Source organism: Typopeltis vanoorti, chromosome 17 (assembly GCF_054136105.1).
Source record: "Typopeltis vanoorti isolate ZY-2024b chromosome 17, IOZ_Tvanoo_1.0, whole genome shotgun sequence".
In the NCBI taxonomy this organism is placed as follows: domain Eukaryota; kingdom Metazoa; phylum Arthropoda; class Arachnida; order Uropygi; family Thelyphonidae; genus Typopeltis; species Typopeltis vanoorti.
This window is the reverse complement of record NC_143565.1, coordinates 14,703,196-14,718,727: the sequence shown is the minus strand read 5'-3', so window position 1 is coordinate 14,718,727 and position 15,532 is coordinate 14,703,196. Positions and strand designations below refer to the sequence as shown.

At 33.8% G+C, this 15,532-nt stretch overlaps 1 protein-coding gene across 2 annotated transcripts in view; it reads right to left on the bottom strand.

Annotated features, from left to right (window-relative positions):
• Window positions 1-15,532, bottom strand: part of LOC150097177 (galactokinase-like) — a 71,459-nt gene that overhangs the window by 32,074 nt on the left and 23,853 nt on the right. For both annotated transcript variants that reach the window (XM_090407488.1, XM_090407487.1), the window contains exons 5-6: window positions 12,099-12,280; window positions 2,414-2,564 (exon numbers count right to left, since the gene is read on the bottom strand). In XM_090407488.1, the coding sequence (XP_090263614.1) occupies window positions 2,414-2,564; window positions 12,099-12,280 (333 nt within the window). The remainder of the gene's footprint in view (window positions 1-2,413; window positions 2,565-12,098; window positions 12,281-15,532) is intronic.

Below are 15,532 nucleotides of genomic sequence, written 5' to 3'. Positions count from 1 at the left end.
ATAGAACTTTTTTTTGCTGTGTGATGAGCAGAAGGAAAAATGATTGTGGATGGATTACCTTGCTCAATGGAGAAAGGACTTGAGTGACCAATGCAGATGACACAGTTGAGCTATTTAATGATCATTTTATTAGCATGTTCCCTGGTAAAGCAGGCTTTATTCTTAGAAGAATAAGGAGTGGTGAAGCATTTGGAGTGAATGAAGAGGATGTATTCTGAATGATAAGTATACTATAATGAATAATATGAGTACCATGTTTTTAGGAAATGTGCCTAGAAGTGATCATGCCATTAACCTGGCTGTTTTTAATGAAAATCTTACAATGGGACAAGTTCATTATGAGAACAGAAGGAGGGTAAAATGGTGTCATTGCATCAAGGTGGTGGTAAAATGGTGATGTCAAACTATAGGCCAATTTATATTTCTTTTGCAGTTATTTAGATTTTGGAGAAGAAATTGGTAAGAACTCGTATATAGAATTGGGCAGATGTGGGCAATATCATTTATGCAAACTAGCATGGATTTGTTAAGGAGTGCTCTTGTTTTTCTTCTTCCTTTCACAAATTTAAGCCAGATGGCCTGTTTTGGTCTTATTGCCAGTATTTCATCAGTCTGCCTCTGTTTGACCCATTGGTATGTAGTTCACCATCTTCCTGGGTATCATGTGCCATTCGTTTTAGATGCTCTTTCCATTTGGTTGTGTATTTTTCTGTTGTTTCTATTATTGGTGCTTGATTTAGTTCTTTCAGTATGTCTTCATCTCTTTTTACCTAGTTTAGTATAACTTGCTGTTCTCATATATTTCATTTCTGCTACAATGATTCTTCTCTTATCCCTTTCTCTCATTGTCCATGCATGATCACTGCCATATAATAATGCTGGTCTTGATAAAGTAGTATACATTCTTAATCTGTTTTTTGGTGACTACTGCTGGCCTTAATGTTTTGTTTATTATTCCATTTACTTTGGAGAATTTGTTATTTTCATTAGAAATGTATAAATCTTCATTCTAACTTAATTTATAATGCAAATAATTAAAATTGTTGACGTTCAAATATTTTATTGTCTGTTACTTTAGTTTGGCTGAGCATTTTTTTTCTTTTGAATTCCATAGTTTTATAACTAAATTACTACAAAACAAGTGCTCTTGTTTTAGTAATCTAGTTTTATTTTACAACAGAGTAACAAGAGCACTGGATGAGAGAAAGGCATACACTGTCATTTTTTTGACTGTGCAAAGGCATTTGACAGTGTGTCATATGTCAAGTTGGTGCTGCAGTGTATGAGTTTGGATATCAGGTTAGTGGACTGGCTTTCTGATAAATATTAGAAGGCCAGTTTCAGGGAGTAGGATGGTTACAAGTGGAGTTCCACAAGACTCAGTATACTGGCACCATCAGTGTTCAATCTCTTTATATCAACAATACCGTCACAAGACTACAGGGAACTATTCAGTTGTTTGCAAATGATGTGAAACTTGGGAAGGTTATTAGTAATAGTGCCGATGTTTTGGTTCTTCAAGAACATTTGAATAAGCTAGATAGATGGGGAAAATAATGGGGATGTCAATTTAATGTAATTAAATGCAAAGTTTAGAAATTTGGGATTCACAGATGGGATATGTTTCATATTCAGTTGGAGTTATACTGAAGAAAAAAATGAAAAAAGCAAAGGGTCCTGAGGTGATTTTGGATAAATATATAAAGTTCAGAGGACATATTGCAAAGGTTGTGAAGACATCTCAGAGAATTGCTGCAATATTGAGGAGGGCATCAATCAGGAGAAATGAATGGGTAGTATCCCATTGTATAAACCTTTGATCAGACCACATTCAGATCTGGTCACTGGGATTTGAAGGGGATGAAATAACCTTGGAGATGCTACAATGCCAGATAAAGAAAATTATATTAGGGCTGTACTATGAGAATAATATGAGTACTATGAGAATAGACTGAAGGTGTGCAAAACTACAGTTTGGTGGATAGAAAGGATTATAATGAAGAGAAGATTATAACTGAGACATTTAAGAAGTTAAAAGATTATTATTGGATTGACACTGAGGAGATTTTTCATATCATAGAATTAGTTGCAAAAGGAAGTAGTGAGTAAAAGGAAAAGAATACATTTTTTGCATGGAGAGTAGTGGGAGGATAGAATGTATTGCCTGAGAGGGTGGCAAAAGTGCAAATAGTGGATGAGTTTAAGGAGTGGTACAGTACAGTTTGTGTTATCAAGCATTCAACCTCCCACAATGAGTCTTGTGACTCAATCACGAAGGTAAAGAAAATAATAATTGTCTGTAGATGTGTGTATTCATAATATTTTGGCTCATTAGTGTACACACACAGTACAATGATTGTGTGTGTGTGTGTGTGTGTGTGTGTGTGTGTGTGTGTGTGCACATTGTACAAACCTTAAAGATGTGTGACTTTCCACCATCAGTTTACCAAATTCTTTATAATCTTTATTTTCAAGAGCTTTGCTTGCATTTTCAGTCCGTGAAATCTCTGTTATAACATGGTGAGCACGTCTATACATTTCAGCATTCATCTCTTCTTTAAATGCTGCAAATAAGAATACATTTATTAATAAAAAAAAATAGAACAAATATATTATACAAAGCATTACTTATATAAGAATACATTTATTAATAAAAAAATAGAACATATATATTATACAAAGCATTACTTATACAATAGTTTTCGGCATTCGATTGAAATGATCTACACATGATTCAATCATCCTCCTTGAGAGATTTCTGGATTTCAGCATTTGAACAGTTTCTATTTGGCTGCTCCAATAATTTTTGCAAAATGATTCCACATCAGTAGCCTGCATGATCTCATAAATATAAACTGAGCTATATGCAGACTTTGACGCCATTTTTATGCAGTCCACAAAATATTTTCCTTAGAACACTGTAATACAGCCCAACTGAAATCTTTTGATAGAATATAAAACCTATATATATTTGTTGTTGTTGTTGTTATGACAATTCCACCTACTAAAGTTGTAAACCACCTACTAAAGTTGAACATTAGCCATGGGTAGGCCAATGTTTAGATAATCTGGAAACTCTTATAGAGACTAAAAACATGATTTTTTTTATTGTTTTATTAGGAATTTAATTTTAATATTTATGTATTTATTTATTTTGGAACAGAACTGAATGGACTGACTGTCAACTCAAAAATTAATTTTCTTTGAAAGTTCTCATATTTTCACAAGTAGTCAAATAAAATATTGTTGATAGGCAGAAAAGGGGAGATATGATTGAGACATACAAATTGTAAAGGGTTTCTATAGGATTAATTCAGAGAATATTTTTGAGATCAGGCTTGGTGGTGGGAAAACTAGGGGACACCTATGGAAGCTGGGAAAGAGTGTGGTTAGCAAGGATGTTAGAGCTGGGTTCTTTACTTTTAGAGTGGTAAATGAGTGGAATAAGCTGCCAGAGTTTGTTGTGGGTGCTATGACGGTGAGTGAGTTCAAGGCAAGGTATGATAGATACTGTGAGAATGTCATATAGTTGTGTGGACATGATGTTTAGGGCCTCCCTCGATGAGTCTAAGGACTCCCTGGAGTCGTCCGTAATAATAATAATATCTGGCTGTTTTAAAACCTTTTGCTGTTAACAATGATGTCTTGGCACATATTATTATATGGGCATCTCAAGTCTGAAGATTCAGCATGTGATGTGTGCACCACACCACACAGTACTTATTATACCTCTCTTTAACCTCATTCACTGATAATGAACTCACAACTTTATCCATTTCACTCATCCACCATTTTCCAACCAAAAAAATCATTCTTTTTTTTTTTTCAACTTCCAGGCAGAGAACAACTCCTGTTGAGGAAGTACAAGACAGTTGGTGGTGATAGGATCCATGAAGAGTATAAAGTGCAGGCTAAGAAGGTGATGAGCATGGTAAAGAAAGAAAAGGTGCAGTATGAGAGGAGATTGGCTAGTCAGGCAAAAGTTAACTCAAGGGAATTTTTCTGCTAATATGGCAAGCAAGAGAAAAAATAATTACGGCAGGTTGACACTAGTAGAGAGTCATGACAACAGAATAACAGTTGCAAAGGATATAGTGGAATTATTGAACAAGCACTTTAACAGTGTATATCATACTGGTGCAAATGATGCAGTGTAATATACAGACGGGAGGCAAGTATTAGAAGAATTGGAAGTGAAAGAATCAGAAGTGTTTCAGGTGTTGATTGGGTTAGATGTTAATAAGGCTGTGGGAAAGGATGACATATCACCAAGTATTCTTAAGGAATGTGCACAACAGTTGACTGTGCCCTTGTTATTTAATGAAAGTCTTGCAATAAGCAGGGTTTCTAAGGAGTGGAAAGAAGGCAAAATGGTACCACTCAACAAGAATGGTTCTAGGACAGAAGTTTCCAATTATAGACCAGTCTGTATAAAGGTAGTTGTGGTCAAGGTGTTGGAGAGATTGTTAGGAATAGAATACAGCATTGGGTTGATGGATATATCATTCTTTATGATGGTATGCATAGATTTGAAAAGGGTAGGTCCTGTTTTAGCAATTTACATGCATTTTACAATAGGGTAATGAGTGTGTCAGATAAGGGAGAATCATATACAGAGATATTCTTGGACTTTGCAAAAGTGTTTCATAAATTACTGCCTGATAATTTGATATACAAGCTGCAGAGGATGAGAACAGATAGTATACTGGTTATATTGGTCAGAGAATAGCTCTCTGAACAATACCAGCAAGCTGTGTATGATGGAGTAGTATCTCAAAAAGGAGGATAACCAGTGGCATGGTTCTGTTCTTAGACCTTGCTGCTTATTTGTAAACGATATATCATGTGGACTGACTGGGGATCTTCAGTTGTTTACTGATGATGCAAAGTTGGAGAGAATTATAAGTAGCATTGTTGATGTTAATTCTCTTCAGAAAGATTTGAATAGACTTTTGACTTGGACAAAGGAGTGGGGTTGTAGTTTTAATATTAATAAGTACAAAGTGTTGCATTTTGGAGTGCAGAAATATAAGGCTGTGTACTATACTGACAGTGCTGTGCTGAAGGAAGTGGATGAGATTCAAGATTTGAGAGTGATGGTAGACAGTAGAATGAAGTTTAGAGGGCATATTGCAAGTGTTGCAAAGGCTGCACATTGTAGTGCTGCTATGACAAGTACTTTAACATGTAGCGATAAGGAAGTGGTTGTGCCACTGTATAAAGCACTGGTCAGATCACACTTGGACTACTGTGCTGAGATTTGGTCACCTGGTTTTCAGTGTGATGTAGAAACATTGGAGAAGGTTCACAGTTGATGTGCTTATTATATTTTATTAATAAAATAATTACAGTCATACATACTAAAACTAAACATTTCAGAACCCACTTATTAGATACTTAAGAAAACAACTCATAAAGTATCATACGATGTGAATTTCATAAACTTTTATAGTCTATATATATATATATATATATATATATATATTAAATTATATTATACATGAATTCTCCTACTCAAATTGTGAATCACTTTCGCCCCCAACTTTCACAGTGGAGCGATAACTCGCTCCCTGCAGTAAACTATACTGCAGAAACACGAAAAGCAATTAGTTCTATCATGTCACTGAATAAGGTTCACAGACATTTGCAGACTGTGTAATATATTTCTCAACAAATAGTGCAATTAGAGACAACTGGGAATATAAACACTCAGAAACTGCTGTATAGACTGGAGCAAACCACATGTTGCAGGTGCAATATGGTTTTGCTTGCACTACCCCCCCCCCTCTATCATGAACGTGCTAAAACTAAGAAATATATAGTGAATGCATTTCCATTTCAGATATTATGGAAATCGGTTTAAGAGAATTAGCATTTCAATTCATTTTTCAGCTTGTTTTGTTGTCACTCGATCTTTTGTTAATAGGGCACCAATCATATGCACTTCTTAATAGTTGCTTTTTCTCTATTGGCCTACAATCGCGCACATCTTTCACTTCTCATTAGTAATTTGTCAAGGATTGTTCATTATGTATCTCAAGTCTTAAATTATTGGTAATTTTTGCTTGATATAATGGGAAAGAAGATGACTCTATTTAGATAGATAACTTTGATTGCAAACAAGGAAACCACTCGAGGACAGAAGAGTGATGGAGAATATAAGCTTCTTGGTAAGTCATACCAATTTTCAGTTTTTTTTTTCTGAAAATTTTAGTTTCTGAAAATCCCCACATATATCTCACACCACGATTTTTTAGCTTTTCAGAAAAAAAATGATACATCATGTCACCTTTTTTCACAAAATTATTTTTCATAATTTCGTGAAAAAAGTGCGAGTTATAGTCAAGTAAATACGGTAATTTTTTTAGCTTTCAAATTCTTAAGTATGGATCATTCATTAAATACTGGATTTATAAAACGCACAAAAGAGAGCAATATAGCAGATATAGAAATAAGCAATTCCACTTCTCTCATTGATGATAAATTATTTATATTAAGTAAAAATGTATAGTATCTTTATAAATTTTGTTCTATTAAAAATAAATCTTTTTTTTAAATGTACATCTAAATTCAAATAAAACAGATATTTACAATGAAATATATTTTTATTTATTATTATTATTATTATGTATGTATGTAATTTATCTGAGAAATAATAAAAATGTTAAAATAAAAAAAATAATAATAAATAAAAAATTATTATTTTGATAAGGGTATTTTGAAAAGGTATATTGAATGTGACACATATTGAGTGTATTGTGTATTCTGTGTTTAAGTGACTTTGGACAATTTTTGACTTTGATTTTAATTGTATACTTATTTTTGGATTTTGATAGGCAAATAAAATTTTAAAGATAATAGTTTATAAATTATAAACATATTAATCAGCTGAGGGACCATAGCTAAAAATCCCGTATATATCTGGGGAAGACTATCGGTGCGTCAGGCTGACGCGGCTCAAATTAAATTAATAAACATAGGTTATTTATGAGCTATAAAACTCTTTAGATGATCTAAGTTTGTTTACACATACTGTAATTGGCCCTTTCTTGATACCTTTTTTTGGTGTATTTTTGCATCATTTCATTTTGTGCATTACAGTGCAGTTGCTTTTTGTTTTATGAAATATATTTATGGTTGTTTAGTAAATTTTTTGTGAATTTGGATTATTATTCACGTAAAGTAAGTGCGTCTATTATGTTTTTGCTACAGTTTGAAAATCAGTTAAATTGTTTCATTTTAGTTAATTATCTTATTTTGAAAACAAAAGATTTTTATCTTATGTTGGGTAGATGTCTAAAAAATAATTTTCAATAAGAGATTTATTTATATATTTGTTCTTGTTATGGTTGGAAGACATTGGGGTTGGGGTCCTTTTACTAATTTCTTTAATAAATAATTTTAATATTCTAGAAATTTCTTAATTATTAAACAATTACCAGAATGTAAAAAATATTAAATAAATATCACTGAGAAATCAATCAGTGGCTAATATCTATACATGGTAATTTTCAAAAAATACCTAAAATGTAAGCATATTTATTATTCAAAACATCTGAAAAATCAAATTCTGTAATAAAAAAAATAGTCAGTCTTGGGCCAATCACCTTAAAAATAATAGTCGGTTAAGGGGTTAAAGGATAAGTTTAAGGGACAGTCAGGAATACTGACCCAGCCATAGGTCTGATTCATCAGCTATGCTGGTTCCAAAGCCCAGATAAAATTTGGGGGGACTGAGATGGTGCCGTACCTCCCCGTAAAGGGGACTCACGGCCATGTATCATCATACGATTATTATTATTATTATTATTTATTTTGGTGGACAATTTTTAACGCTCTTCTTATTTAAAGTCTAACCAAGTGTGTTAACCCCTAGATGTCGGAAAAAAAGCCAAAGAAGTTATCTGGTGCACAAAAACAGGAAAAGACAGTTGCGACGAGTACAACTGCAACATACGTTGCTGGATCGCTGAATAAATTTTCGACTTCAGGACCACATAAAAAACGAAGAACAGAAAGTTCCGATGAAGCAAGTACTCCATGTAGCTCTACTACAGAAAAAAAGAGAGGACACAAGATAACTATGAAGAAACATGTTACATGTGAAAATGAAACTGGCCTGACTGGACTGTCTATAGAAGTTGCAGCAGAAGAAATATTGGATTCCGATTCAGCGAAACACGAAACTTCAAATTTTACTTTAAATTTTAATGTTAATGATCCATGTACTTGGCCAAATCATATAACTACCAAAGTTAGAGATTGTTTAGTTGAGCATTGCCTGCATCAAGTAGTTAATAAAGAATTTCCCAAAGATGAATCTGGCCGCAAGTTTTCCGATTCATACTATTATCGAACTTTAGCAAATGAAAAAAAAAAAACGTTTAAGAAGTTATTTAGTTTATTCAGAATCGCGAAATTCGGTTTTCTGTTATTAATGCAAACTATTTGGTAGTCAAATTCCCAACTTACTAATGAATACGGTTGTCACGATTCGTAACATTTGAGTTATACTAAAAATACACGAGAAGAGTTTTGCATACATTAAAAACTGTTCAAAATACAGCAAACTTAAAATGTTGTTGATTAAGAAATGCATTATTGATTGCACACAACAAAGATTATACGAAACTGAGAAAAACTATTGGCAATCTGTTATAGAACGGTTAATCTACATAATACAATATTTATCAAGACAGTGTATAGCTTTTAGAGGTTCTTCACAAAAACTTTTTGAAAATGATAACGGCAATTTTTTAAAGTTAGTAGAAACTGTCGCTAAATTTGATTCGATAATGGCAGAACACTTGCATCGCATCCAAACATCACAAAAAAGGAATATTGCTCATTATTTAGGTGATAAAATACAAAATGAAATCATCCGTATAATTTCTGAAGCTATAAAGGAAAAAATTTTAGAAATAGTTAAAGAGGCAAAAGATTATTCATTAATTCTTGACACTACTCTGGATATAAGCCACACAGAACAATTATCTACTGTTATTAGATTTGCTAATCAAAATAAAGATACAAATATAGCAGAAATTCATGAACATTTTTTGGGTTTTCAATCTGTAGAATATACCACTGGGCAAGGACTATTTCAATTTATAAAAAATTATTTAAAATTATTGAATATTAACATTTCGGATTTACGCAGCCAAGCTTATGATAATGGTTCAAATATGCGAGGTAAACATAATGGACTGCAGAAAAAAAATCCTTGGAATAAATTCAAGGGCTTTTTTTATTCTGTGTGCTGGTCATTCATTAAATTCGGTACTTAATGATGCAGCTGTGAAACTATAAATTTTTTGGGGTAATACAAGAATTATATAATTATTTTTCAATATCTGTGAAGCGTTGGACTATATTAAAAAAAAAACATATTTGTGTTTTAAATTTGAAACCACTTTCTGCTACTAGGTGGGAAAGTAGAGTAGAAGCAATAAAGCCACTTAAAAATAATATCAAGGAAATTTACCAGGCTCTTTTTGATATTAAGGAAGATGAAACTAAAGATATCGATTCTAGAGTTCAGGCAAACAACTTAATTTCAAAGATTTATTCGTTTAAATTTATTTGCTCTGTTCATGTTTGGTATGAAATCTTAAGTCTTGTAAATGTTGCAAGTAAAATGCAGAATCCGACATTTGATATAGGACAAATTACAGAAAATCTTGATTATGTTATACAAGAATTAACTACTCGCCGAACAGACCAATATTTTGAAAATATTATTAGAACTGCAAAAGAAGTAGCAAACGATCTTAATATTGATCCTATTTTTCCAGACATTTGCAAAAGAACAAAAACAAAAATGATCCCAAACAAAATTTTAAAATAAATTTTTTCTTTGCGATTTTAGACACAACAATAACTTCAGTCGTGGAAAGATTCATACTCTTAAAACAACATAGCGAGGACTTTAAAGTTATAAGAGACATTAGCAAATTAAAAGATTGGAGCGATGAAGATTTAATGAAACCTTGTAAAAATTTGCCCTTAAAACTGAGCGACAATCAAGATTCCGACAATCGTGATATTGATGGTATGAATTTATTTGAGGAATTAAAAACTTTGCAATGTTTTATTAAAAAAGAGTCGGCTCCTCAGAATGTTTTAAATTATTTATACGAAAATAAATTAACCGACATGTTTCCAAATACTGCGATTGTGATGCGTATTTATTTAACATTACCAATATCCATAGCATCAGGGGAAAGAAGTTTTTCAAAACTGAAACTAATAAAAAATTATTTGAGGTCAACAATGTCTGGAGAGCGTCTAACGGATTTATCAATTACATCAATTGAAAATAATATTATGGATTCATTAGACATTAAAGATATTATTAAAAATTTTGTGTAAAATATTAAAAGATTTATTTTACATAAATATGTAAAATAAATCTACATTTATCCTAATTATGTTGGAGGTTTAATGGATTTTTTTACAACACTCAAAAAGAATTAAATTAGAATTTAATGCTTCCTATATTTCGTCCTAGTCACTAGGACATCTACGGGGATTACATAAACAATTAATGTAACATGCACACAAAAACTTACAATACTAAGCCCAACCACGTGGGTGACACTAAAGTCCTATCTAGGTGGAGCACCCTCTAACGGCGGTAGTAGGTGGCCTGGAATGTAAGGTGGGACCTCTGGTGATGAGTGTTTCCCAAATCTTCAGAAGCTTAATGCAACCATATTTGTTAAGATTTGGTTGGTTTCTGAGAGCTGCTGCTGCTTCTAAGAAAAGTCTCTCTTTCTTGAATTTGCTGTGGTGGAGCATGGTGGTTTTCTTCCATGATACTCTGTGGGTGGTGTCTAAAACATGGTCAGCCAAGCCTGAATGGCCATAGTTGTGTTTAACGATGTACGACTTGTGTTCCTCCAGGCGGATGGATGCTGATCTGCCTGTCTGTCCAAAGTACGCAAGCTTACAGGAACAGGGTACTTTGTAAACTCCAGGCAGAGAGAGAGGAGGGAGCTGATCTTTCGTAGAACGGATAAGGGTAGCAAGTTTGCGGTAGGGCTTATATGCTGTGTGTAGGTTATACTTTTTTAGTATCTTGGCTATTTTTTCCGAGGTGCCTCGGATGTAGGGTATGGTGATGGCATTTTTAAAATCTTGTTGACGAGAGGGACAGGGAATGGGGGAGGAATTGATTATTTTTTTGATACTGTGTTCGCTGTAGCCATTGGAGAGGAAAGTTCTGTGTATGTGGTTAAGCTCAGTAGTGAGGGTGGTTACACTGGAACAAAGATTGTGGGCTCTCTTGGTAAGGGTTTTAATGATGCCATATTGTTGTGAGGGGTGGTGGTGGGAGAGTTTGTGAATGTATCTGCCTGTGTGTGTGGGTTTTCTGTATACAATAAAGGCAAGTGTATCATTAGGCAGGTGCGTGACTAGGGTGTCTAGGAAGGGTAAACAATTGTTCTTTTCCTTTTCCATAGTAAACTGGATTCTTGGATGTAGGCTATTGAGATGACTGAGGAAGGAGTCTAACATGTCTGGGCCATGAGGCCAAATGGAGAACACATCATCTACATATCTTAGCCAGATAGAAGGTTTGAGTGGGGCTGAGTCTATGGCTCGTTTTTCGAAATCTTCCATATAGAAATTGGCAAGGGGGGGGTGAGAGGGGGGAACCCATGGCGGTTCCTTCTATCTGCTTGTAGATTTTGTTATTCCAAGAGAAATACCCAGAGTTGATGGCAAAGGAAAAGAGATCTAAGATGTCAGAGGGGAAAACGTTTTCTAAGAGAAATAAAGTGTCAGTTAAGGGAATATTGGTAAACAAAGAGGAGATATCAAAGCTTACTAATATGTCTGTATTGTTCAAGGTTAAATTTTCTGTGAGGGCTTTAAAGCCCTCACAGAAAATTTCACTCCTCACACAAAATCAGACCACTAATTAGAAATCATGAGACTAGCAAACAGCCTGAATTTTTAAAGTAATTTCATATTAATACATTCTCATAAAAACAAAAAATATCAGCTTCACATCCACAGCCTAATTCATATCCTTATGTCAGCCAGTAAAACACATCTAAATATATATGATCAATTATGATTAATTTACATACCTTCTAAGTCTTCTAATGTAACATCTCTCAGACTAGATTTTCCTAATATTTCAACTACTTTCTTACACTGCTGTCTTCTAGTATTATATTCACTTCCTGTCAGCTCATGATGAACATTAGAATTAGTAATCAGAAATACAAAATCTGGATCTCTCAGTGGAATCAACTTTGACTTCAGTGACCTAACAAATATATTTATTTCTTTATGAAATATAATAACTATATTTTAATCATATTAAATACAATAAGCATAATAAACTGGTGCTTATACTGGTTCACACTAGTTTAATATCTGTAAATTCGCGTTAAAATGTTTTCTTCAATTCACACAAAAACAAAGAAATAAGTAAATAATATTTATTTAAAGACAAAGGCTTATGGGCATGTTCCCCTTCTTCCCAGCTAACTTTCGATCGGGCACTAGGACACGGCTGTGATAATTCAGCACGCACATACGTAGATCATCGGGGAATCACATGGTGGGATATCTTGAAAAGGCCATCTCTGTTACTAGTGAACTTTCCAGCTTCATTGGAACTGCTGCTCGCAGAAACACGACTCTTCCCCTGTCCTTGGAAAGGCTTGGCACAGGAACAAACTTTGAAACGAAAGTCCCCCCCCAGCCACTCAATTTCTATCTTTTATATCATTCTCCTGACTTTGGCCCTTCTTCTCTAAAGTCCCCCGGATTTACTGGAGGGTTTCTCTGTCACCCACACTATCGCTGAGTTTTGGCAGGAAAACTCATAATCTGGTGACCTAATGTGACTGTTGCTAGCCTTAGGTCTCCTAGCCTAATCCTGTCTGAGCTGAATTTTAGTTACAAATCTAGTAGTTCTTATTCAAATCTTTTAACATTTAGTTACAACATTTATCTCAGTACATTGAGTTATACATTCTTTTACTTACAGATATAATATGTAATTTAATTGCGCATGAAAAATCGACATAGAAAACATATTTATATTTTTTTTCTATATGAGATTTTACAATGGGAACAGATAGTGTTACACCCTGATATCTTAAGAATGTAAAATTCTCAGCTATCATGGTGTAACATGAAGAATAAATAAATTAAAAACCCTGCATAAAAGATAATAGATGAATAATTTAAAAGAAAAAGAAATATTCTTGCATCCAATAAAATATATAAAATATAAAGGTGTTTGTTGAACTAACTAACAAATAGAAAGAAAGAAAGAATATATTAATGTTGTAATATGATATAAAAGAGAAAATTTAACTAAATAAGACAGAAAAGGATTAGTCATAAGAAATGGTATGAGAGAGGCTAGAGATTAAATTCATAGAAAAATTTTGGAAAGGGGATCAAATTAGAGGCTAGCACAAGAAAAACAACAGACAATCGCTTAGGGTCAATCCCCGGATTGAGACTTCGTTACGGGCTCGCCAATCAAATGACATTTGGCAGAAAAATGCCACCCTAATTGGTCGGTAGAGTCAAGTCAAAATGGGGGGGGGGGGGGGGGGGGCAAAGAAAATAAGTTAAAGAAGGTGCCGTTAGGAGAGAGAGGGTATAAAAGGGTTAGACCCCCCCCCCAAGAGAGGACTCTTTTTGGCTTTCGGTTTTGGTTCTGTTCCAGGAGAGTTCTTCGCGAGCTCTTTCATATGGATTTCACAGTTTTTCCCTGAGTGGCGAGATAGGGTTATATCTCTGTCGTCACAACACGGAAACGAAAGTGAACGGGATTTCGATTCCGTACTTCCTATGTAAGAAGTGAAGAATGCCATAAAGTCAAGGAAAAGAAAGCATATTCTTTGTGTTTCAACTCCAGTGACAACTACAAGAAAGGGAAAGAAGTAAAGAAATCGATGTCCACGTCGCGAGTTGTACAGCCATTATATATCTTAAACGAGAGGTTAAGACCGCGTAAGCATAGTTCAATTCCAAAAGGAACATAGGAGAAACAGATTATCGGAGAGGTTATACCAAGATAGTTCGATCAGAAAAAGGTAGAGGCCCATATGGAAAATTCAAGAAAGAAAGGTACTGTAAAATATATCTCGTGTTAACTAAGATTCTTCTGTATTAGTTATCATTATTCTAATACTGAACTGTTGAAGGGACTAAGAAAACAATACTAGGACTTTAGTATATGACAGAATATAATGAAAGTAAGCTTACTAATGTTAATATTATATGAGTAATTAAGCATCCTGAGAATTTTGCATGTCTAATATATTGTATAAGAAAGTTTAAATGTCATAGTTATGTGTCAGTGCAGTAAATGGTTTAGTTAATCTACTTAAGTTTGGATAGTTAAATAGTGTGAATTAATCTTATATGTCCGTGTTGAATGTGTATGGCAGCATGATCGTAATACTCATTATAGGATCATAGCTTAATTATTTATAAGCTAATGTCAGTTTGTAAATATTTAGTATAGCATTGAATTGAATAATAACTAATATTTGAATTGTATCATGTTAAGGAATTTAATAAACCTTTTGTCCAATGATAAAACAGTTGTCTGAAATTGCTGTCCAACGCACCACTTGAAAAATTACGAACCTAATCACGCAGGAAATTAATGTGTTAAGAAACGAGATAAAGTTTAACGACTGCAACATTGTTTCACTTTCAGACATATTTTAGTTCTTTCTCCTTGTTTTTGTATATAATATCTTAAACTAAATGTCCCAAAAGGTGCAGCATAATACAAATATTAGGGATACTAAGGGGAGAATTAACTTAAGTATTAGTAAAAATTTTGGTGATATCTCGTGCATAGATAATAGTTGAACATAGATAAAGGGGAAATAACTAGATAGAATAAAAATCATAAATTGGGACACAACAATAGTATATTGGTTAGATGGATCAGAGATTGCTCTCTCTGAATGATACCACAAGTTGTGTATGATGGAGAGTCTCAAAAAAAAAAAGAAGGATAACCAATGGCATGCCCCAGGGTTCTGTTCTTGGGCTCCTGCTGTTGGACTTGTTTATAAATGATATATCACGTGGATTGACTGGGGATCTTCAGTTGTTTGCTGATGATGCAAAGTTGGGAAGAATTATAAGTAGCACTGCTGATGCTAACTAATTCCCTTCAGGAAGAATTGAACAGACATTTCGGTGCAGAAATATAAGGCTGTGTACTATATGGATCGTGCTGTACTTCAAGAAGTGGATTTGAGATCTGGGAGTGATAGTTGACAGCAGACTGAAGTTTAGAGTGCATATTGCAAGTGTTTCAAAGACTGTACATCATAATGCTGCTGTGATATAAATTACTCTGACATGTAGGGATAAGGAGGGGGTTGTGCCAGTGTATAAAGCACTGGTCACACCACACTTGGACTATTGTGCTAAGATTTGATTACCTGGTTTTCATTGTGATGGAGAGGGTCCAGAGAAGAGTGACTAAAACAATATCAGGACTATGGAATGCTGACTATGGAGAGAGGTT